Source organism: Trichomycterus rosablanca, chromosome 9 (assembly GCF_030014385.1).
Source record: "Trichomycterus rosablanca isolate fTriRos1 chromosome 9, fTriRos1.hap1, whole genome shotgun sequence".
In the NCBI taxonomy this organism is placed as follows: Eukaryota; Metazoa; Chordata; class Actinopteri; order Siluriformes; family Trichomycteridae; genus Trichomycterus; species Trichomycterus rosablanca.
This window is the reverse complement of record NC_085996.1, coordinates 6,859,167-6,883,952: the sequence shown is the minus strand read 5'-3', so window position 1 is coordinate 6,883,952 and position 24,786 is coordinate 6,859,167. Positions and strand designations below refer to the sequence as shown.

The window sequence follows — 24,786 nt, the reverse complement described above, 5'->3', positions numbered from 1 at the left end:
GAACTGACTGGTAAAAAGATTTATTAAATGTGATTGATTGTTGATCACATGCTGATCAGATTTAACTGATTACATTTATATTTAAAGCATTTAGCAGACACCTCTATTTGAAGTGACTAAATACAATGCAAGCATTTAAGGGTTAAGGGCCTTACTCGGGGGCCCAACAGTGGCATCTTGGCAATGGTGATGCTTGAACCACCCACCTTCTGATTTCTAGTCCAGTACCTTAACCACTGAGTTACCACTGCCCAAACTACACAAAATAGACTAAATAAATAAAACATAAATTCAGGCTATGATCAGAGTTAACACATTTTGTTTCAGTGTGTAAAACTTTTATTAAAATTTCAAGAATTATCACTTAAGGACTGGATTTTGCTTTAATATTTTTGGACTTTCTATGTTTTCCAGAAGTCATATGAACCCGTTAGCAGCTTATGAGTTCATCACCAGGTGTAAAAGATAGTAAACCTGATAGTGGTTTACCTAACAAACTTTATTAAATGACAATTCAGTTCCCCAAAAATCACAAAACCAAAACTAAATAATTACAAATTATCCCCCCTCCCCAAACAAGCTCATTCTCCATAAACCAGCCAAAAATAAACAGTCACCATTTTATAATTATATTAAACATTAAATGAAATAAAACACCTTGTCATGAAGTAAACCTGTCCAGAGACGAGAAAAAAAACAAAATAATAAAGAAGCAGATCACTCTGACTGGTGCGCAACACCATGAATTAAATGACCAGTTTATAAAGGAGATGGATAAACATTCTCTCAGCCTACTGTTACTTTCAGGAATATCAGAGCAAGTACTAATGACACACTCGACCCAAGAGTATAGTGCCAACATATCACCATCTAAATGACCCCATCAGCCATCGTACAATCCAAGCCATCACGAAGACAAAATAAATTTCATACAGATTTAATAGCAATAAAATGGTGAAGAAATGGCTGGTTTTATTGTCTTAATAAAAACAAAATGATGGTCTAACAAAATAATGCACAATCTAAATATGGCCGTCAGATTCCAAGTAACAACATCTCCCATCAAACTAGCTTTGCCCTCATGATGAAGTAAATAATAGGATCGGTTTAAAAAAGGGCGGGGCTTGTCGGTCTCTGATTGGCAGGTCTGTTTTACTCGATGAGCTTCTTGGCCTTGAAGAAGCGGCGCAGGTAGAAGACCTGCCACGTGGCCAGTCCGATCAAACAGCACATGGAGAAGACGCTGAAGTACAGCACACGGGTGTTCGTCGACTCTGCAGACAAGATCAAAGCAAAACATCATTACCATCAAGATCTTTAAACTATTAACCTTCTGTAGATTTACAGCAATGTTTTGATAATTAAAACAGTTATAAGCTATATGGCCAAATTATAAGAACACCCAATTGCGAGCTTGACATCCCATCCCAAAACCATGACAAGTCCCTACCCCCTTTGCAGCTACAGCAGCCTCCACTCTACTGAGAAGGCTTTCCACCAGATTTTAAGGTGTCTTTTGGAATTTGTGCCTATTTAGTTTAAAAAGAGCATGTGTAAGGTCAGACACTGCTGTTGGTTCATAATAAACGTGCATCCCAAAGGTGTTCTTTGGTGTTAAGATGAAGGCTCAGTGCAGGCCAATAAACCAGCTTTTGATGGACATTGCTTTGTGCACAGGTATGCTGAAACTGGAAAACGCCCTCCCTAAACTTTCGCCACAAGTTGAAAGCACAAGATTTATTTGATATGCTGGTTAGCAATAGGTCATATACTTCTGGCCAACAGTGTATAGTGTATACAACATTGTTTAACATCAACTAAATTCATTACAAATATCTCAGTTTTGTTTAGACACAGTGACTTTGCCACCTCTTAGTCCCCAGTAATCGCGGATCTTTCCTAGGATAGAAGCCTTTACTCACACATTTAAGTATCGGTATTGGATTTAATCACATTTTTCTGTGTTAGGGGTGCAAAATATTACGGAAAGACTGTACTATGACAACCATCATAATGTTTTAAGCCTAGACCATAATGGATTTTGGCTGTAATGGATAGAATTAAAGCCTTAAAATCACGTTGTTTCATTTCAGCAGAGACATTCAGACACACCGACACCCTGCTAACAGCTTACCGTTGGTATCCCTCATCTCCTCCTCTCTCTTCTTCATGTAGGCAAAGTCATTAACTATCGACTCAGACAGATCCTCCAAACGCCTCAGTTCTACCTCCAGAGGCTTTAGCTTCTCCACCTTGGCAATCTGGAAAAGCATGAGAGAAAAACAACTTCAGAACAAGTGAAACATCTGATATAATAAAACATCACAACACTGAGGGTCCACAAGCGTACTAACTAAAAACTGCAGGGACTGCACTCACAATGCCCAGAAACTCACCAACAGACTTTATTCTAATGTTTATTAAAATCCCAACACTACTGCTGCACCTACTACAATCATGCCCCAAGAAAACACACCACCATGTCATTACCAAGGTGCTGTTGCATTGTAATTGTATTTAGTTATATTTGTAAGTCGTTTTAGATAAAAGCGTCGAATGAGAACAAAAACACGTCCATCTAAGAAAAAAACCTGAGGAATTTATGAGTTGGCTTCACATAAAACAACATGAACTGTACAAACCTCCTCGTAGTTCTTGGCCTCCACTCCATGCTTCATGTCCAGGTTGATCATCTGGTCAGGAACTCGTCCAAGTGCTGAACAACAAAGAGGCAAATTAGTTCTCACCATCACGAATGCATAACTATTTCTTATAAAAACACAACAGTGAGAGAATCAGGATCAGGAAACTGCTCTGCATTCTGCTACATCATTTGTTGTAGCACACCTTTACGGTTTACGGTTAGGGATGCTACCACCTCACAGCTGGATAATAAAGAAATAACTTTAACGCAGGCAGCCAAATGAAGAGAAATATGATTACTGACTCTGTTACCATCACTGCTGTGTTTGTATCTCTGAATTCACAGAGCCTGAGGAACGTACCCATCTGAGACTTGCTCTCAAAGCAAACCTCGAACATGTCGTAGTCGTCTGTAGTGAAGGCAAATTTGCCCTTTGTGGCATCATCTTTGGTGTACAGGATGTGGCCAGAGGAATCAGTGATCTAAAACCACAACAAAAACAGATTTAATTAGTCATGTAAGATTGCCAACGTTTTTGACAGCCCGAGTATTAATAAATACGGCATGTAATTAATGTCTTTTAAATAATTGTGTACTCTGAAAATGCTGCAACCTTTTGTGACCTGCCATTAGGAGGGTGCTGATTACAATTAAGTGCCTACCTCCCCATATGTGTCAAAAGAGACCATGGAGGAGCAGTGCCAGTTGGTTTAAACAATCTTTCAAAGGTAGTCTCTTAATTTTTACAATATTTATTGTAAATAATATCTTATTCTCATTATTATTTAATACTATATTCATAATTATTTTATTTTTATGGTATCATGGTATATCTATTATTATTTTATTATTAGAGTTGTATATTGTTTATTATTGTGCTTATCATAATTTACTACTTTATTATTATTTCAATTATTCTATTTATTATTTTTTATTATATTAACGATTAATATTTTGTGGATGTAAACAGATGGTGTATCTGGAGAAACCAGGAAGTGTTTCTGCAAAATAAACAGCTCATTCTAATTAAATAACTAGCATTTAGAAAGCTTATTCATTTAAATTAATAAACTTTGACTTTAATATTGTTTATTTAAAAAAACTATCTGTAAATAAATCATATTTTCAACATATGGCTGATATTACACATGCTAACAGAAATATAAATAAAACTACAATCAGTCATTGAGTAGAACTTACATAATCAATATAATCACTATAAAATGTAAAAAATAATAATAATAATAATAATTATAATAATTTTATAGAGTAAGGCAGCTGCCGTTTGAGCTGACGTCGCCTTGTAGTTAGCATTAGCAGTGTTAGCATTAGCACTACCTTCAAGTTGACTTTAGTGTTAGGCTGCTCGCTGATCTCGTACTCTCCGGTCACCAGAACATCTTTGTGTATCTCCTCCTTTAAACATTTTCGGTTTCTGACTGGTAAGAAGAAGGAGATGGAGAAGACGGAGTGGAAGAGGAGAGGAAACAGCACCAACACACCGAGCCGCGCCATCATCACCGCTGCACTGAAGCACGCCACTGCGCAGGCGCAAAACTTTACGGGTCGTTAACGTTAGCCAAGGAGCTGCGCGTGCGCAGTAAGCATTTTCACAGGTACTCTGTCGCCACTACAGTACAGGAGGTTCAGAGCTGGGCGAGAAGATTCCAGAACAAACATCACTGTACCGTGTTGACCATCATACAAACCACAATCTCACCATTCCTCTCATATCTCATACATTTTGTTTTATTTTACATACACAGGAACAACGAAATAGTTTAATTTAAATGAATTGTACAGAATGTTCTCATTTTGATTCTCATTTTGAGATCCAGAACCAAATTCATGTCCTGATTCTGAATTATAGATGCACTTGTTTATAGATCTAAAATTACAGTCCATTTTACTCAGTTATATTTGACATTTACTACAACTATACGTTGTCTAGTTTATAGGGAATAATTGTTTATGTTACAATTCAAGTTAAAATATGCCAAGAAAGCAATGAAGTGATAAATAAGGCAGTTGTAGCCTAGTGGTTAAGCTACTTGACTACATTTACATTTTCAGCATTTAACAGACGCTTTTATCCAAAGCGACTTACATTACAGTTACAGTATACAGTCTGAGCAACTGAGGGTTAAGGACCTTGCTCAAGGAGCAACCTAGTAATGGTGGGGCTTGAACCAGCAACCTTTGGATTACTAGACCTGTGCCTTAACCACTAGGCTATGGCTTGCCCTGTAATTGAAAGGTTGCTGGTTCAAGCCCCACCTCTGCCAGGTTACCACTGTTGGGCCCTTTAGCAAGGCCCTTAACCTTCAATTGCTTAGACAATATACTGTCACAGTTCTGTAAGTCACTTTGGATAAAAGCGTCCGCCAAATGTTGAAAATGTAAATGTAAATAGATGTATAAAGAAATGACACAAAGGTGTAAGATGAACGGAATACAGATACAATGTGTAATAATACAGTTGTGCATAAATAATAATATGCTAATAATAACACAGTAATAAGACAACTAACAGTAATTCTGATAACCGCAAGGCTATAGAGTAATACCAACCACAGTGCTGCTTAATCAGATCTACTATAAATAGAGCTGTAGTATATCAGACACGCTGCTTCTCCAACAGCTTTATTAAATAATAAAATCCCAGTTATGTAGAAAACACCAGAATACAGATTTATATAATAGCAAATAGCATGCTTGCTGGGTATTGGCTGTGTGTTCTTGGAAAGCATGGATGTAGATGTGGAAGTGGATGAAGGTAAGGATGAAAATAAGGATAAGGATGTAGATGTGGGGTGTTGAGAGCGTCCCCTCCCCTGAGCTGCTAAAGCGACGCAGGTTGGCGTCACACAGTGCTAATTTTACAGCTGATGCTGATGCTGCTGTTAAAACAGGAACATGCTATTTCTGCCCACTGCTGCATCTCCCCTGGGTTTAACCTGAAGTATTAACAGGGAATACAATTTTACGTCATCACGCACAGTTATGTTCTAGATTTACGCCAGCCATATCTCCAAATGATTTCTCTTTTATATCATTTTGTCTTTGTTTTCTTAAAAAAAAAAAAAAACATTTTTATTGTGAATAAAAAGCTTGAATATGTTTAACCAAACTGTCTTTAACCTCTTTAAGCTCCTCCAGATTTTTCTCTAGAAATTGTATTAGTAAAATCTTAGAAATTCTTTCTAATTAGACTGGTTATAAAAATAATTATTTGTTATGATTTGCTGTTATAGTAAATCCCTTTAAAGGTGAATAGATTAAAATGTATTGTTTTTGCTATTACAAATAAGGTAAAAATATCTAAAGATGTGATGAACCAGAACACAGTCGAGAAATTGCAATGTGGAATCAAATGTGTCTTAATTTGTCTTAAAAATGCGAAGTGTTTCATGTGTTTCCTGTTTATGACAAAAACTCCTCACATGATTTTATATCATAGTATAAAATGTAAACAAATATCATCATTTTAAATATGTGTGTGAAATCCACACACACTTTCTTTCATTTTTGCTTCTCTTGCTAACCATAAACTTTCTTTCTTTCTCTTTAGGTTGGTGAAAGTCCAGATTTTCCACCACATTACAATGACCTGAATGAAAGGTCATTATTTTTTATCTCTGTTTCTATTTGACTGTGTTTCTTGCTCTTTCATTTTTGTTTCAGATGAAGTTCAGAACTTAATAGAGAACCGTAACAAGATACAGAAGCTTCCAGACTTATTCTGCTTTACGTTCTGTGAGCTTGTGTCGATTCACAGCTGAGCTGTTGTTGCTCCTAGATGTTTCCATTTTGTAATAACAGCCCCCTCAGTGAGCCAAAATGCTCAGATTCTGCTCTTTAGGAGGGAAAATGTGTCACAGTTTAGTAAACAAAGAAACTGACTAATATGTAAAATTTTTAGAAATACTGTACTCATACTTTCCTTAGGAAAAAAGCTTTTTGCTTGATTAAACTTTCAGAAGATGGAATCATATTTCTTTGAAAATGAGGAGGACATGTCCCCACACTCTAAAAAGGTTCTTTTACAGAGTAACTCTATGAGCTTGATGGAGCATTTCATGCACATTTTAATGAAACTAGAACCAGTGCATTGTTAAGGCGAGAAAATTGAGTCCTTGTTTATTTACAAAGTAAGTAAAATGAATCAAATTAATCTGTAATCAACATTAAAAATTAATGCAAATTACCTGTTAGTTTACACATGAAGGCTTAGTAGTGACATATCGTTTTACCTGCAAAAGAATATTAAGGTTCTTTTGAGTTACAAGCCAGTTCCAAAAGGTGCCTCACATCTAAAAACAAGGTGTCGCCAAAGTGGATCATTCTGGTCTGTATACCTGATTTGACTGATTTTTTTTCCACTGTAGGCTCTCTTGATATAACCCTCCTTATTGTATCTAGGCTTGGGACTGGCACTGAGAACCACTGATAAGTGCACCTCCCGATGGCTTGGATTCAGGGAAGACTAAATGGGAATTTCGGATTTTTGCTTGTCCAACAGCTATGTGCAGGTACGAGCCGAGGAAGAACACGAAGTGTATAGTTGTATACGAAGAGTAGCGTGGTTGGTCCTTTATACATGTTGAGGCTCCTTAACCAACATGAGTGCCATACAACCAACAAAGTTTGCCATTGTGCACAGGTGAAATTGAGTAAATGCAAATGAGGACAAGAATTAATTATATAGGGTGAAGTGTTTCTTTTTTATTTGAGAGGACACAGTAAACTAGGCTGGGTTTTTTTTAACGAGAGAAGAGGGGGTCAGAGGTTTAAGAGTCACTGTTGTTGTGTTGATTTAAATATACAGTTTATCTACTGTCTTCTCTTTTCTTGCTGTCAGACTGAACTGATGTGTCGTGTTGTGAATATAAACACTCCATTCACCATTAAGCAGGAATAGTGGAGCATGATGGGATATGCTGGGATTGATTCAGTATAATGATGCAGATTCTCTGTTGTTAGGGTGTGAATAAGTGAATAAAGGAAGGAAGCAATAAAGGCATCAAGGCCGCTCAGCAAAGCGTCACTGTGCATATCTAGTGCGTGTGAGTGAACCATTTCCTGTGTGGTGTCATATTGGGTAATCAGTAACTGGTTCTGGCAAAAGAAGATGCAGCGCTGACTGGAAATGGACATGTTAGACCAAGACTAAAGCCTAAACCTATTAGGCTACGGTGTTTGTTAGTGAATTCAACAGTAATGCATGATCATTAACGTGCCATGTTACAAAACCAGCTGCGTAGGAGGGTGCTGTATTTTGGAGCCACTTAATTCACCATTAACAAACACAGCAAACAAAACTGAACATCAGCAAAACTCACTTTATTTGAACAGATCGTGTTGTTCAGATACTGATAAAACCTAAATGCTTTGTGCTTTAACTGCCAACTCGTACAACATTGATTTTAATTTCAGCATGACCGTAGCTCTGTTTTTACTCAGTTTGATCATTTCTTTATTTTCACTAGCTGCTACAAACTGGTTGGGGTCATAGTGGGTCTGACACCTCCCACAAACACTAACTCGCAGAAGACAACAGCAGACAATAAATCTGAAAGTAAACTCATATAACTCAGATAAAAGCAAAATTATCACAATGAACTTTATTAGAATGAACTTTAAAGTACTTGAATAACATTTTATAGAAGATTTTAGTTTTAATTAGTTTGCATACTTGGTTTGTGTTCTGGTTTGTATCAGTTTGTCTTTGCTCTAAAATAAATCAACAACATATGTGCATTTCCAAATCTGTTTGGTTAGGAAATTTCCTGAAAGATCTGCTTTCATCACTGATCATCAGCTGTGACGTAACGAAGGGATGGATGGATAGATGAATTGAGTAATAGGCTCATGATGAGTTTTTTTCTATGCCTGGTGGAGCCTGGGGGACCTTATTTACATGCTCATTTGTTAGACAAAGTAACTTCAGAGATGCAGGATCTAATTAAATACAAAACTGAACTGTAAACAAGAGTGGGATTTCTACTCACAACCTTCTGATGTCTTAACAGTCTTCACTGCCTGCTATAGTTTGCTTGCAGTAGCTGCCAACTCTGTGTAACCAGATTTCTGGGGCACGAAACAAAAATGGTTTAAGTTTGGTACCTTTAATAGTCATGTAAACTCAGTATAACACTTACAAAAGCAGCACAACTTAAAACACTGAATATATTCATATAAATTATTTGTAGTCATGTCTCATATTACTGAAATCAATCTCAATCTGACTTTTCCTCCAAACCATTCTACCTGCACGTTGGTTAATGAACCTGTTCCTAATCTTGTCCGTCCTCATCACTCCTGAGAATCTCAGCATTTTTATCACGGTCATCTCCAGCTCTTTGTCCTGTCTTTTTGTCAGTGCGACCACCTCCAAGCCTTACAAAATAGCAGGCATCATTACTGTCATGTAGAGTTTCTCTTTCACTCTGGCAGATACCCTTTTATTACAAATCTCCTCTGCCATTCTACATCACCCACTTCACCCAGGTTGCTCATTCTTTTTTTATCTCCCTAACAATCTCCATTCCAAGCATTTCAACTCATCCACCTTTATCACCTCAACTTCTCAGAGTTGCAATATACACACTTACTTACAGTACTGCCTTGGAGAAACACAGGGCCACAAATGAATTAATAAAGTGGTGTCACTGGCCATAATAACATGTATCTCTGGCAGACAAGATTTGGGATTTAAATTAATGACCATTTTTTCACTGCAGAGCTTTATTGTCAGCTAATCATGCACAAGCTTTGCAAAACCCAGAATCTTGCTTCAACGTGAGGTTACTACTACTACTCTTTGTGTTGAGAGTTTTAAGCAAATCATGACTGCACACACACACACACACACAATTATAGGTTAACAGTGATCCTTTTATTAGCTTTCCAAGCAACTCAATCTGCATTGGTTCACATTCCAGTACAAAAATAAAAATCAATAAATTAAGACGACGTTTTCACAGAAAACTTGGTTGCCCATTTAATAATAATAATATTAATAACCACTTTGTAATGGTTGATAAAGAAAATGCACAATTCACACAAGTATTGCTGATAGCACTACAGTTATCTAGCACCAGTAAACATCTTTTTCTAGACATATGCATAATGTAACATTTATTATCTATAATTTATAATCTCCATGTTGATGAACTCATGCTACATGTAGGAGGTAAATAATGGTTCAATAAATATGCAATGACAGGATTGCAAATATCACTCAGTAAAGTTTTGTAGCCCTGTTGAGTCTGAGAGTCAGTGCTGAAGTGAAATATGCTCTTTATTGTTATTAATCATTATAAAGTGAGCAGTGTGGGAGAGCTGAGCGAATCTGATGAATGCTCGTTGCTATTGTGGCGGTGCAGCTGGCCACAGCTGGAAAATGCATCACTGTCCGGGTACGAGAAGACTAGAGAAGGTGTGTAGGATGTGCATGTGGGTGTGCAGGTGACCACCGGTGTGCACAGAGGCTCCATGTCCAGTTGAGCAGGGGTGTAAAGAGGCTCCCAGTCCTGAGCAGCATAGAGTGAGCTGGACAGGTCAATATCAGGAACTGAGCGTGCCGTGTCCATCTCAGCTTTGGTCAGCAGGTCCAGGGAGACCTCCAGCGAAGGATCCAGGTCTGATATCTTTACAGTGGAGGGTGTAGTTGTGGTTGCAGTGGTCAAGGTTGCCATGGCTGGCATCTCCATCAGAGTGGAAGCTGCTGAGGTAACTGTGCTGCTTTCGGAAGATGCTGGAGAGACACAGGATTCAGGGAATGCAGAGCTCATCTGGGATGGAATCTTGCAGATAGGATGATGGGCAGCCAGGATGAACTCGAGACGCTCCTTCTCCTTCATAAGGTTTGCAATGTCATTCTGGAGGGTTGACTTTTCATCCTCAAGCTGGTCTGTTTCCTGAGAAGGTGGAAAAAACATAATTAGTTGGATTGCTTAGTCAATTTTGCTTCCTGTATCAATATAATAATGTTGTTACTCAACATTTTTCTTAAGAAATGATGGAATACTTACAGCTTGCAGAGTGTCTGTGATCTCGCGTCTTCGGTTGCGGCATTTGGCGGCTGCCATTTTGTTACGTTCGCGACGTAGACGCTTCTTCTCTTCCTCCGCTGGAGGCAGCTGTAATCAGAAACAAAAAGAAGTTAAACCCCTTGTTCAATCCGTATAGAACATTCATCATAGGAATCTCTTATGATGGTTTATATTCATAACCAAGATGCCTACCTGTTCGATTCTGCCCCTGCGGCTGGTGCTCTGAGACTTGATCGAGCAAGTCTTAACCATTTTTGCTCTAGAGAAGGTGGAGTCAGAGACTGCATCGTAGGGATGAACCCTGGCCTCAGATGAAGCAACGGAAGACACCACAGACTGGACCATCCACTGCAAATTTGGGGATGAGTTGATAGCAGTGACAGTGGGCACAAAAGAAGATCCTGACACTGTCAAGTCAGTGAAGTCCTGTAGGGAAAACAAATCGAAGATATATTGAGCTTGTGCAGTCTGGTTTAAAGGAACCAAGTTTAGTTTATACAAACACAGGACCTTCTTGCTGTTAAGTATTTTTCAGAAAGTGTTTGCAGTAACATTTATCTACCAAAGAGGTCTCCAAATCCCTAAATCCTAGAAACCTTCCACATTACTGCTTTAAATCTAAAACACTGTGCCTACTGTAAATCATAAACTGATAATGTCATTATTAATAACTCAATAGTAAGCATGAATAAATGCAAATAAGTTATAAAAGCATACCAGAATAAAAACTAACATTGTGTCAATTGGCCAAACTGTAGATCTATCTATATAACATACAAGTATATTAAAACTAATATATATGCGATATATTGGAATATTATATTTAATACACGTAAATAAGAATGTAAAAGCATGTCGGATGAGAAAGAATGAGCTGAAGCTTCTTACCTGAGCTGCACTAAGAGAAGAAGCCATGTTGTTGTAAGTCAGATCGGTACCCAGAGTGGAAAACATCACAATATCGCTAGCGGAAAAAGTTTCCAATTCGAAAAAAGTTGCAATTAAAATCCAAAATGTTCAATAAAAGATTGAACACCAATGTGTGTTTCCCTGTGAGTTGCTGAACGCTGCTCGCCTCGTATCACTCTCAACGGCTGAAGTTGATCTGTCGGCTACTCGGCTGGAGGACGGCTTATATAGCCCTGCAGCAGTGACGCAGGGAGAAATGGGGCGGAGACTTCTGGTACAGCGTTCACTCCAACGAAGGAAAATAACACAAACGAACAATGTAAAAGTGAAAAAACTCACACAAACGGCAATAACGACGCATATATTCAATCAAAACTACAAACACACAAATAAACTAGAGAGTTTTTATCCAAAGAAAGCCGTTTAGACTCTGCAGCGATGCGAATACGTGACGTTAGGCAGCAGGGTATCCCGTGGCGTCATTTACCATATAGGGTAATCGCATCCTGAGAGGTTGGGATGGGCGGGGCGCTGATGGGAAATCACTCAGTAACGATTGTGCGAGCCATGACGTCAGCACGAAGGCACTGTTCTGTTTTCAGCATGTTGGAGTTCCAGTTCTGTCACCAGGTTACAGTTTTATTACACAGCCACCTTTTTTCACACAAAATCCTCAATAACATCATCACAACAATCAACAATGACTTCATCAATAACAATAGCAATTCCCATAACATCAGCAGGTCTAAGATTCAGTACAAGATTATTTATTAATACATTATTAATACATTATTAATAATATAAATAACAACACGAAAGCAATAGGTGTCAAAACTATCCTGGATTTGCTAAATGTTTATTTATATAGATTCACACAAGAAAGCATGATGTCATTTATTTATGTATTTATTAGGATTTTAACATCATGTTTTACACACTTTGGTTACATTCATGACAGAAACGTTGCACAAGATTCATCAGTTCACAAGTTTAACTTCAAACACAGTCATGGACAATTTTGTATCTCCAATTCACCTCACTCGCATGTCTTTGGACTGTGGGAGGTTAGAGCTCCCAGAAAAAACCCATGCAGACATGAGGAGAACATTTACATTACATTTACATTTTCTGTATTTAGCAGACGCCTTTATCCAAAGCGACTTACACAATGAGCAATCGAGGGTTAAGGGTCTTGCTCAGGGACCCAACAGTGGCGACTTGGTGGTGGCGGGGCTTGAACCGGCAACCTTCTGTTTACTAGTCCAGTACCTTAACCACTGAGCTATCACTGAGCTATCGATCCCGGGACCTTCGTGCTGTGAGGTGACAGTGCTACACGCCGAGCCACCGTGCCGCCCGGAAAGCATGAAGTCATGGAGAGATGAGAACATGGTTGATGTAATGGTAGTTAAGCATTAACTAAGCATTAATATTAAGACACTTTTAATAGTAACACTAGTTAATAATTAGTGTCCAGTGCAGTTCAATACAAATCTAAAAAAGTATTATAATAATAAAAAACAACAGGTTAAACATTTAGTTACATTGTGCTCAGAAAAAAAAATCGTCTGGATAGTCATGGCCCTTGGTGCAGAGACAGTTATGGCCCCTCTCTCAATAGATATTTCCGGAACATGTTCAGAAAACGAATCACATTTCAATAGTTGAGGCTTAAGAGCCTTGCTCAAAGGCCCAGCAATGTCAGTCTGGCAGTGTGGGGGCTTGAACTAGTGACCTTTCTGTAACTAGTCTGGTACCTTAACATTTGAGCTACCACTGCAGTACAATCATTCAGTATTCATCTGAGGCAAAGTTCTATGGAGTGACAAATCAAAACTGGAACTGTTTGGTCACATGAATTAACGGTTTGTCTGGTGCAAAAAAGGCAAGGCTTATGACCAAAAGGTGGATCAGTGATCATATGGGGATGTTTTTCTGCTGCAGGTACAGGCATTTTGGCATCATGGATTTACAGAAATTGCAAGGAATTTTAGTATGGGTTGCTTTTTTTTTAAAATGGAACTAGTGGTTATTAGTAGGGGTTGGTGAAGGAATCAGTCTAGGAACATTCAGGATAAAATCTGTGTTTTTATTAGACACAGCACCCCTGCCCTGTTTTGTTAGTGTATATTTCACTGTGTATAGGAGTAAATTGATTAGAGATGATCAGATTTAATAAATAGATACAATTATTTGTGGGTAATTATTAGTGATTCCATGAGACACTGCACTCCTGCACTTAGTTGTTGTTGGTGCATTTTCCACTGTGTATAAGGGTTAATGTAATTATATCAGGTGTAATAAATAAATGACATTGTCCAGTTATATAAGAAACTGCGCGCTCACAGTTCACTCTGTTTAGTGTATATCTCAGTGTGAATAATGATCACGATGATTACAGATGATCAGATGTAATAAATAGATGGTTATTATTAGATGACGGTTATTATTAGATGATTATTATTATTAGTAATTCTGATACTCTGCGCTCATGGACTGTGTTTTGATTACCCTTGTTCTACGCTGTCATGGCAACGCCCCTCCCAGCAACGTCAACGGTCTCTGATTCGTCGGCTGGTTCATATTCTGAAAGCCGCCTCAAACCGGTCTGATCCGAGCGCGAGCGAGACGTCAGTGGTGTTAACCGCCGAGTGAGCCGAGTTCAGTTTCACCGATAGCATGTTAGCATGTTAGCATCCTGACAGAAACCTTTTACAGAAGGAATGTAAATATTACGCAATATATAATAATAAAAAGGAACGAAGACTGGTTAAAATGTTCACATTTGCTTATGACTAAACGTCCAAAACATAAAAACAACAGATTAAGCACCATGTATTTTGCAGGTTTAGATACACTTTAAATGGTCTTGTAATTTCACTGGAACACATACCACTTGGTCCAAAAAATACCAAGGAATTTTACTGTGGGTTGCTTATTTTTTTTAAACTGAACTGGTGGCTGTTAGTAAGGGTTGGTTAAGGAATCAGTCTAGAAATATTTAGGAGTGACCTTCTTGGTCTCCAGGTTTAAATTACATAGAAAATCTTTGGTGGAATTTGAAGAAAGCCTTAAAACATCAATGAGCTGGAAGCCTTTGCACAAATATTATATTTTGCACAATTATTAATAAATGAATATTACTAAATATTATTATAATTAGTGTTTTAATTTGACACAGCACCCCTGCCCTGTTTTGTTAGTGTGCAGTAATAGGGCAGTGATAGCTCAGTGGTTAAGGTACTGGACTAGTAAACAGAAGGCTGTCGGGTTCAAGCCCCACCACCACCAAGTTGCCACTGTTGGGTCCCTGAGCAAGGCCCTTAACACTCAATTGCTCATCGTGTTATGCTCATTGTGTAAGTCGCTTTGGATAAAAGCGTCTGCTAAATGCTGAAAATGTAAATGTATGATTTTCTAATAGTAATTTGATTTAAATACACAGACAGCACATCCTATATTATGTCACATGTCCCTCAGCTTCACCTTGATCGGCTTTTGAGAGCCTCCAACAATGTTCTGAAACAACTCTGCTGAGATGTGTGACCACTTTACTTGGCAGTTCAAACATTTATGGCACAGTAAAGCAACCATTGCTTGATGTATGTACTCTATGCTAACAAGAGTCGGCACGGTGGCTCAGTAAGTAGCACTGTCGCCTCACAGCAAGAAGGTTCTGGGTTCGATCACCAGGTGGGGTGGTCCGGGTCCTTTCTGTGTGGAGTTTGCATGTTCTCCCCGTGTCTGCGTGGGTTTCCTCCGGGAGCCCCGGTTTCCTCCCAAAGATGTGCAAGTGAGGTGAATTGGAGATACTGTGTTTGATATTAAACTTGTAAACTGATTAATCTTGTGTAAAGACTCTTGGTGTAAAATCTTTTTCAGCTGGCTTTTGGGTGACTCAGAACTGTGCCACATGTTTGGTGTTTTCCATGTTTGTAAATGTGTATTTTATCTATAATTTTGCTTAGATTTTCTTTATTTTTATTGTACAGTGTCCTTGGGTGTCATGAAAGGCGCTTTTCAAATTAAATCTTATTATTATTATTATTATTATTATTAAAGAGTAACTACCGTTTTAGTCATTTCTGTTTCTATCATGTATCATTTAAAGTGTGTAAAACATGACGTTAAAATCCTAATAAATAAACTATGCTAACAAACTGATTGTACAGCTAATCTTGGAACTGAAGTTGCTTTACATTCCTCTAAAAGTTGTTCATGAACTCTAAAAACCTGCTTTCTAGAATCTGTGCGAAGCTTTTCACATTTTTACCATCCTAGTGATTGTTACTCAGTGCAATGGGACAGTCATACTAGCCCCATCTGCCTTAACTGGTGATCAGATTTAATCCACAAACAAGTCACAGAGGTCTGGGCCATGTGCAGCTGTCTCTGTCCCAATATTTTAATACCTCACCAAATAATAAATTATTTACTAACTGACTTTTCTTGTGTACACCAGTGTATTGTGTTGTAGGGTTTGATTTTTTTCAATATTTATGGTAAAAGGGAGTCATCTGAACACTGGTGGTTTACCCTTGTTTCACCACTTAATGTAAACCCTGACTGTACCTAGTCTTTATTAATTATATTGTAAATTTTGTCCTGTACTTTATCTAAGTGCCAAACCAAACATTAGATACTTATATACTTGTACATTCTGATATTGCTTTCAAAACCACAATCTGATTACAGTTACACTTACATCATTTGGCTTATGTTATCATTAGGAACAACTTTCATAGGTGCTTCATTTAGAAGAAGATGGAGAAGATATACTTTATTTGTCATATATACATATACAGATGTACAGTACAATGAAATTCTTTCTTCGCATATCCCAGCTTGCTTGGAAGCTGGGGTCAGAGCGCAGGGTCAGCCAACTTACAGCACCCCTGGAGCAGACAGTGTTAAGGGCCTTGCTCGAGGACCCAACAGTGGCATAGTGCATAGTAGAGCCTGGATTTGAACCGCCAATCTTCCGGTTGATAGCCCAAAGCTCTACCCACTAAGCTACCACTGTCCCTAATTTGATATTTGTTCTTATACCAAAGAACAACCTAGGGGTAGTTTAAAGCGGCCAGTCTGCCTTCTAAATGTTTTTGGAAGATGGGAGGAAAACAGAGTATCTAAAGGAAACCTGCAGGGACACATGACAGGATTGATGTTGTTGTGCCATATCAGCTCTATCAGCTGTGCCACTGGGCTGCCCTGAAATTCTAATAATTATTGAAATCCTTTGCCCTAAACAACTTCCTTTTCTGCAAAACCTGAAAGCAAAGGCCAAGGAGAGCAACAAGAAGCACATAACAGTGCACTCTCACCCTGTCAGCCGCACAGTGTACAGATAATATGTTCAAAGACAAATGACACAGGATTCATTCTTTATTACACAAAAATGATGTGAGATGCATTAACTGCAGCAGGACTGCTCAGAAACAGAGGATGTTAAAACAAAGACATTGCTATAAAGAAGCCTAACAAAGGAATTCTGGGGCGGGTGGGTGAACTGACCGACACTCACGGGACCCAGAGCGGGCAGAGGGGCGTGACGGGGTCTGCCGGGAAATACTCAGAGCCTCCACACAAAGGGAGGTCCTGTTTCTCACACAATTACATCATCTAACTATTTCAGCTAAATATAACTCATTATCAAAGAGCCAATAAAAATTATTTCTTAATTAAATTGACCAGAACCACATATTTACACTGATCAGAGGAATTTCTCTCTAAATTCACATACATATTATTAATTACTTACTAAGAGCAAATAAACATATGAGCAGACAGTATACTGAAAATACATCATTTAATACATCAATTAATAAATATTAAAAAGGTATTATAAAGGTATTGTTTACTCAGCACTTTCACTCTTCTTCTCTTGTCTCTATTTGATTGTTGTTTTTTGACTGTAATCACTATGTGAAGCGTCCTTGGGTATTATGAAAGGCGCTATATAAGTCGAATGTATTATTATTATTATTATTATTATAAAGTAACACAATAAAAGGTAATTAGGAAAGAATATTAAATTTACAAAAATACATAGTGAAATGTATATGATTGGAATATATTGTCCTGTGGAAAAACTTTGACAAACCTGGTTGAATTCCTTTGCAAATATAAGAACAAAATGTAAAATACTTTTCGCAAAGAAACCAAATTAAATATTGCATTTCAGTGTAAAATATCTTTATATATTATGTGTATATTTCATAATATAGAAGAAGGTCCTTGGGTTGCATGTTTGTTTAGAGTGTAGGGAATAGGGTACAGTATGATCAGACTAGGGTGCTTTTTTTAGGGCGTAGTGCGCTGTCATGTAGGTTGCAGTGTGTAGGGAGCAGTGTACAGTGTGTAGGTTGCAGTGTGTAGGAAGCAGTGTACAGTGTGTAGGGTGCAGTGTGTAGGTGTAGGGTGCAGTTTGTAGAGTGCAGTGTACAGTGTGTAGGATGCAGTGTGTAGGTGTAGGTGCAGTGTACAGTGTGTAGGGTGCAGTTTGTAGGGTGTAGGTGTAGGGTGCAGTTTGTAGGTGTAGGGTGCAGTTTGTAGAGTGCAGTGTACAGTGTGTAGGGTGCAGTGTGTAGGTGTAGGTGCAGTGTACAGTGTGTAGGGTGCAGTGTGTAGGTGTAGGGTGCAGTTTGTAGGGTGCAGTGTACAGTGTGTAGGTGTAGGGTGCAGTGTGTAGGTGTAGGTGCAGTGTGTAGGGTGTAGGGTGCAGTGTGTAGGTGCAGTGTGTAGGGTGTAGGGTGCAATTTGTACATGGTACACTGCTTTAGTGAAATGTGTTTGGTATGCTGAACTAAAATATATGTATTTTCAGCAGTATGTAATTATAACGATTTCTAAAACATTTAGACTAACAAAATAATACACAATGTAAGTAAATATAAATAAATAAATATATATCGTGCTTCATTTTATTAATTATATCTGTGGAGCCAAAAATAACCACAGCTGCGCCGCTCTCTACGGAAATACCAAATAAGGTCACTGAGCGCTGGTTGGATCCATGCGTTCTGCGCGCTTATTGGCTGCCGCATGCACCGCGTCACGTCTTGTTGCTGCAGGACTTGTGTTTTTCACCATGCAGTGTGAATGAATATATAAAGAAAAAAATCCAAAATGCATCAATATTCTGTGTCTGTACTAAATCTCTACACTTGCCAAATAATTAATTATTGAAAGGATTTTATATTTATGAATATTTATTTTTAAATAACCCTATAATAACCTTATAATGCAACCATACATTCTAATTATAATGATGATGATCATACATGTAGGCTTTTAATGCATCTGTATACATGCTGAATCTGTCCAGTTTCTGTATTAAATGCATAATAACTTTATTACTTCTACATAACGTAGTTAAATTCAGAATCTACCCAGAACCAGAGTGTTTATTTGAAGTCATAAGTTTAGATGCCCTAAATGATTTGGGATTTTAGCTATTTTAGTGACTTTATCTTGGCTTACGGTGCACTGGCATTACAGTTAGGTGTGACAACATCTTTTAAGTGATCGTGTTTGTAAGTCCCTGGATAGGGTGCCAATCCATCCTGGGGTTCAACCATTCCCTCTTCTCAGTCATATCCAATAATGTCTGTGTTGACACTCGGCTGGCCATTAGCATGGACTAATGTAATACCCGAGTGCCACGAAAACCATTTGTACAGATTAAATAAATATGAGATGTATGGGGGATTTAGGAAGTAAAATCCTCATGGCTGTTTAATGCCCAGCATGATCAGGGCTGCAATGTAAAGGTCAGAGTATACAAACTGTCCAAAGAAAATTAATGCATAGAACGAGGAGGTTGTACAGAATCCATGTAACAACATAAAATAGTTTGGTAAAATATACAAAACTCAATGTATTTGGCTGTATCCCTGCCTATCAATCCACCCACAAAATTCAATATAGTATGCTCAAAATAGAGGCCTCGCCATTGGTCAAAATCAAATTTAGCCAACTGTTAAGTGAATAGGATAATATTGGGGACACATTAACTGTCCTCTGCTCTTTGTGGAGCCTGATACAGAGATTTATGCTTGTGTATGATGTGCATGTGATGATCCTGACCCATTTATTAGTTTTTCCAAGGTTTATTGCCAGGACTGTGGCAAATCTAGAGGAGGCTGCAGCCCCAACAGACTGCCCTAATGGACATAAATGATATCAGTTTGGGTTTTCTTTCTGACCTTGCCAGTCATAAAGAATTAGGGCCAGGCCACAAAGTTGAATGATGTTATAAAACATGGTACACCATAAAAATGCTGTCTGTATTTTTTACCCAGCATTTTTTCAGAAAATCCATAATAAAGTTATAACATCAAATTCAAGAAATGTTTTTTTTGTTTGACAAAGAAGTATGTTTTCTAATCATTCAGTTGCATATTGCTGCACATACATTTGTCTGGAAATATAAGGATGCATATCACTGCTGTTACACATCTAAGACAGGGGTGTCGTTCAAGAAGAAAAACTTGGAAGGTCTACAGATATTGCACAGATAATTAAAATGCCCATGCATATTTGTCCATGCATCTTTATTATGAACCCACACGCGCGCACACATTTTGCATAATGCAGCTTCTGCTTCTGGACCACACACATCACCGAACTGCACACAAACGTGACGGATTTCTTTCCCCACCTCCCATTTTCGTCTTGACCCATTGTGTGATCTGGTTCTCCCTGTGTTGTAGATGGTACATTCCGCTCTCACAGATTTCATTCATAAATTTCTCTCCTCACTATCAGAGCCGAGGAGCGTCCGGAGCGCGTCCAGAATCCTGCACTATAAATAACATTCAATTCATTTATAATAGAACAAAAACAACGCAATATTTACCAGCACTGCACAGTGCACTTGTTCAGGGGGCTTGCATAGCTGTTCCTTCATTTGGTTATTGGGTTTTACTTTTATTTGGTTTGTATTTCTTTTAAAGGAGATGCCTAAAACCGCGTCTTCGTCTCTGTGTCCGCTGTCTGCAAAGGAGTCGCTGGTCCAGGTACACATGACGTAGATGATCATAAATAAGATAATTGACTGCATCGTGCTTTTGACCATTCATCATTGAAGGTTGCATGTCATGCATTCGATGCCTCATTTCTAAAATTTAGTTCATGCACCATTCATTAATAACATTAATATTATATGATGTCATAAAATAATATAATTGTAATGTATAAAGTGTTGATGCATGTTGACCTGCACATGCATCAATACGCAGATATAATAATTCTACCATGTCATTATTAATTAGCACAGGAATTAATAAAATTAATATAAATGAAATATAATATAATATATTTAAAAAATAATATACTATATATTTGTGTGTGTGTGTGTGTATATGTGACGTGAATGTAATGTGTGTATAATGTGTGTATGCATGGCATGTGATATATGGTGTGTACACCTTCAGGACCAAAACTCCAACAGCAGTGCAGCTGATGACCGTCCCTTTGTCCCGACGGTCACTGCTATTGCCACAGCACCCAATCTAAAGTGGATGGTCCTGTCCACTGACATTTCATCAGTCGGTTCCTACAGTGGAGAAAAGACAAAGAAGACACATTCATCTCAAAAGAAGACACATACATCCCAGAAGAAGACACACACGCCTCAGAGCAAACAGCCAGGAACAGGCCCCGTGGCCCCTGGGAGCAAGAGGAAAGCATCGAAAGAGCAGGTATGTGACTAATTTAGAACCAACATGTTGCTTCTGATGTTGCTGGTTTGTATGAGAATGTGTGAGAGTGCTTTTGTATCATGGCTGTACAATATATTGTTTAGTAAACACAAACATGATGTTGGCTTTTGCCATTTTGATAAATGAGAAATGTGTTTATTGTAACTTTTCAGGCTGGGACAGTTTTTGCTCAATTGTCTGTTTATCATTAATAGTACCTGCATGTAGCTTTATTCTGAATCTTTTCACACCTCTTTCTGTTTATTTCCATCTATGGTTGCTTACAGAAACAAAGATAAATAGAACAGATGGCACCTGTTTCTTGACTGAATAATTGAAATGCAAATCTTTTTATAGTGGATTCTCTGAATATATGATCAAATCTGCTTGTTCAAAAATATTCAGTCATGTTCCTTAGTTTTTTACCATCATTGGTTGCTTTTAAAACCATTAACAATCTTCTGCCACAATTCTTTGTGGATTTTTGTCCCATTTTGCTCACCAAAAGTTAAAGTTTTTCAATGGTTTTCTTACATAGACCTAATTGTTCAGTACAGCCCACATACTATCAATAGGATTAATGATTGGACTTTATGAAAGTTATTACAAAAGCTTAAATGTACTCTGATTTAAACACCTCAACTGATGTGTGAATAATGAGAAGGGATGATGTGATATTTTTATATAATAATAAAATAATTTATACAATATAATATGTAATAATAAACATATATTTTATAGTACAGACATCAGACTGTGATGTAATCATAATGCTCATGTCCGTGTATAATGTAAATCTCTGTTTATATCAGCGGTTTCATTTCATTCAGTTTCTACTGTGATATTTGACTGTGTAGCTCTCACCAGAGGAAGAGGAGAGGAAGAGAGTTCGAAGAGAAAGAAACAAACTCACTGCTGCCAAATGCAGAAACCGCCGCCGCCAACTCACTGACAGTCTACAGGCTGTACGTATAAAATCAATCAATCCATCCATTCATCCATCTATATATCATTCATTCACACAATCTATCTATCTATCTATCTATCTATCTATCTATCTATCTATCTATCTATCTATCTATCTATCTATCTATCTATCTATCTATCTATCTATCTATCTATCTATCTATCTGTCTATAAATTAATTAGTCTATCTATCTATCTATCTATCTATCTATCTATCTATCTATCTATCTATCTATCTATCTATCTATCTATCTATCTATCTATCTATCTATCTATCCATCCATCCATCCATCCATCCATCCATCCATCCATCCATCCATCCATCCATCCATCCATCCATCCATCCATCCATCCATCCATCCATCTATCTATCTATCTATCTATCTATCTATCTATCTATCTATCTATCTATCTATCTATCTATCAGTCTATAAATTAATTAGTCTGTCTGTCTGTCTGTCTGTCTGTCTGTCTGTCTGTCTGTCTGTCTGTCTGTCTGTCTGTCTGTCTGTCTGTCTGTCTATCTATCTATCTATCTATCTATCTATCTATCTATCTATCTATCTATCTATAAATTAATTAGTCTATCTATCTATCTATCTATCTATCTATCTATCTATCTATCTATCTATCTATCTATCTATCTATCTATCTATCTATCTATCTATCTATCTATCTATCTATCAATCTATCTATGAATTAATCTGTCTGTCTGTCTGTCTGTCTGCCTGCCTGCCTGGCTGTCTGTCTGTCTGTCTGTCTGTCTGTCTGTCTGTCTGTCTGTCTGTCTGTCTATCTATCTATCTATCTATCTATCTATCTATCTATCTATCTATCTATCAGTCTATAAATCAGTTAGTTAATCAGTCTGTCTATCTGTCTGTCTGTCTATCAATCTAGTTACATAAAATGACTGACAGAATAAGGATCATAATAAGATGGATGCTTTTGGTGAAACTAAATTGTTCCAGTGGTGAAGCAAAACATAAGAGAATGAATTACACATACAGAGTTCATTTATATCAAATACTATTTATAACTGTAAAAGTTTGATGTTGCTGCTGCTAATTGACAAGGCACTGAAATGATGTGGTCAATTATAAACACGATCAGCGTCAGTCTTCAGAGATTTATGAGAACTATATAGAAACACGTGCTGTGATGATCCTGCAGGAGACAGACAGTCTGGAGGAAGAGAAAGCTGCTTTAGAAGCCGAGATCAACAACCTGATGAAGGAAAAAGAGCAACTTGGGCTGCTCCTCATGTCCCATAAACCCCACTGCAAGATCCCAGCTGAGCTGGAGGAAAAGGATGAGAAGAAAGATGAAGAGGTTGCAAATGAGAAGGAGGAGGAGGAGGAGGAGGAAGAGAACGTTAAAAAGGAAGCTTTAGAAGGTTCTTCTCCTAAGAAATCATCCACCATCCCAGACACATCAGTTTCGGTATGATTGGTTGTTTATGTGTTTTGTATAAGTGTAATAAAGTGATGATATATGAGGTGTGTAGCTTCAGTAGCTGCTTTGTTTAAAGCTTCTTAGCTAGCTAAAGTAACTTTAGCGGTAAGTCATTTGATGGCTAGCAATATAGTGGCTATCACATATACATGATACAAAAGTTTGGAGGCTAAACATCTAAAACTGATTTGATTTGTTCAAATGAAGCCTGTTAATTTGTGGTTATGTTGTAAGAGTTATGGACGATCTAAATCAGTGAGGGTAATACAGAATGGTTGGGAATTTCCATTGTAACTAAGTCATTACTGTTTAGCAATCTTCCATGGAATTCCTCATAATGAAACATGTTAACATTTCTCAGTTCACAAGATTATTTTACGATCTCATGGTAAATGTGTCTTTTTCAGCCTTCCTCCTCTGTGAATCTAGAAAAGATTCCCACCTCTCCTGTTCCCTTGGAGCCTATCATCTCTGGAGATTCAGATGTTTTGCTTTGCTCCAGTGCAGCGCTGGAGCCCTACATCGACATTAAGGATGTGCCCATGGAGGAACTGGGGCCTAAGCTGGAGTATGATGATGACATGGACCTGCTGGTACCTGACATAGACCTGAGCTCTTCTCTGGGTCTGACAGAGTGGGAGACGCTCTACATGACCATGGGTGGAAATCTGGAGCCCCTGATGTTCGATTTGGAAGAGCCTGACTTTGGAAAAGTAAAATCTGGAACGGACAACTCGATTCTGCTGACCTTATGAAAAGCTGAGGTGAAAAAAAGACTGGATTAATACAGTATGAGGAGCATGAGTTCCTTCCACATAACTAATATAATCTGCAGCCACTTTGGACACCCCTACCATAACCTCCACCCAAAAGGTCAAATATCATGCTAATTTATTTGGTTATAAATATCCACCCAAACTCACATAATCTATTCAATATTTTTATAACATTGGTCTAATCCTCACTTAGATCCAACTAACTCTTTAACCCAACAGAACAGCTGAAATGCTACATTATGCTCACATAATCCTATAATTCATCCATCACTGGT

General features: G+C 37.9%; 3 protein-coding genes across 3 annotated transcripts; 1 reads left to right on the top strand and 2 right to left on the bottom strand.

Annotated features, from left to right (window-relative positions):
* Window positions 1-459: 459 nt before the first annotated feature.
* On the bottom strand, window positions 460-4,176 carry tmed10 (transmembrane p24 trafficking protein 10). The gene is made up of 5 exons (XM_063001048.1): window positions 3,983-4,176; window positions 3,006-3,126; window positions 2,643-2,716; window positions 2,135-2,261; window positions 460-1,274 (listed from the first exon to the last, which is right to left on the bottom strand). The coding sequence occupies exons 1-5, from the start codon at window positions 4,160-4,162 to the stop codon at window positions 1,153-1,155; spliced, it is 624 nt and encodes a 207-aa protein (XP_062857118.1). The 5' UTR covers window positions 4,163-4,176; the 3' UTR covers window positions 460-1,152.
* A 5,344-nt stretch (window positions 4,177-9,520) lies between these two features.
* Window positions 9,521-11,783, bottom strand: fosab (v-fos FBJ murine osteosarcoma viral oncogene homolog Ab). The gene is made up of 4 exons (XM_063001047.1): window positions 11,590-11,783; window positions 10,894-11,127; window positions 10,681-10,788; window positions 9,521-10,566 (listed from the first exon to the last, which is right to left on the bottom strand). The coding sequence occupies exons 1-4, from the start codon at window positions 11,653-11,655 to the stop codon at window positions 9,964-9,966; spliced, it is 1,011 nt and encodes a 336-aa protein (XP_062857117.1). The 5' UTR covers window positions 11,656-11,783; the 3' UTR covers window positions 9,521-9,963.
* An 8,787-nt stretch (window positions 11,784-20,570) lies between these two features.
* On the top strand, window positions 20,571-24,490 carry si:ch211-153j24.3 (protein c-Fos). Its single transcript, XM_063001911.1, has 5 exons — window positions 20,571-20,630; window positions 21,048-21,314; window positions 22,172-22,279; window positions 23,454-23,717; window positions 24,143-24,490. The coding sequence occupies exons 1-5, from the start codon at window positions 20,571-20,573 to the stop codon at window positions 24,488-24,490; spliced, it is 1,047 nt and encodes a 348-aa protein (XP_062857981.1).
* The last annotated feature ends 296 nt before the right edge of the window (window positions 24,491-24,786 follow it).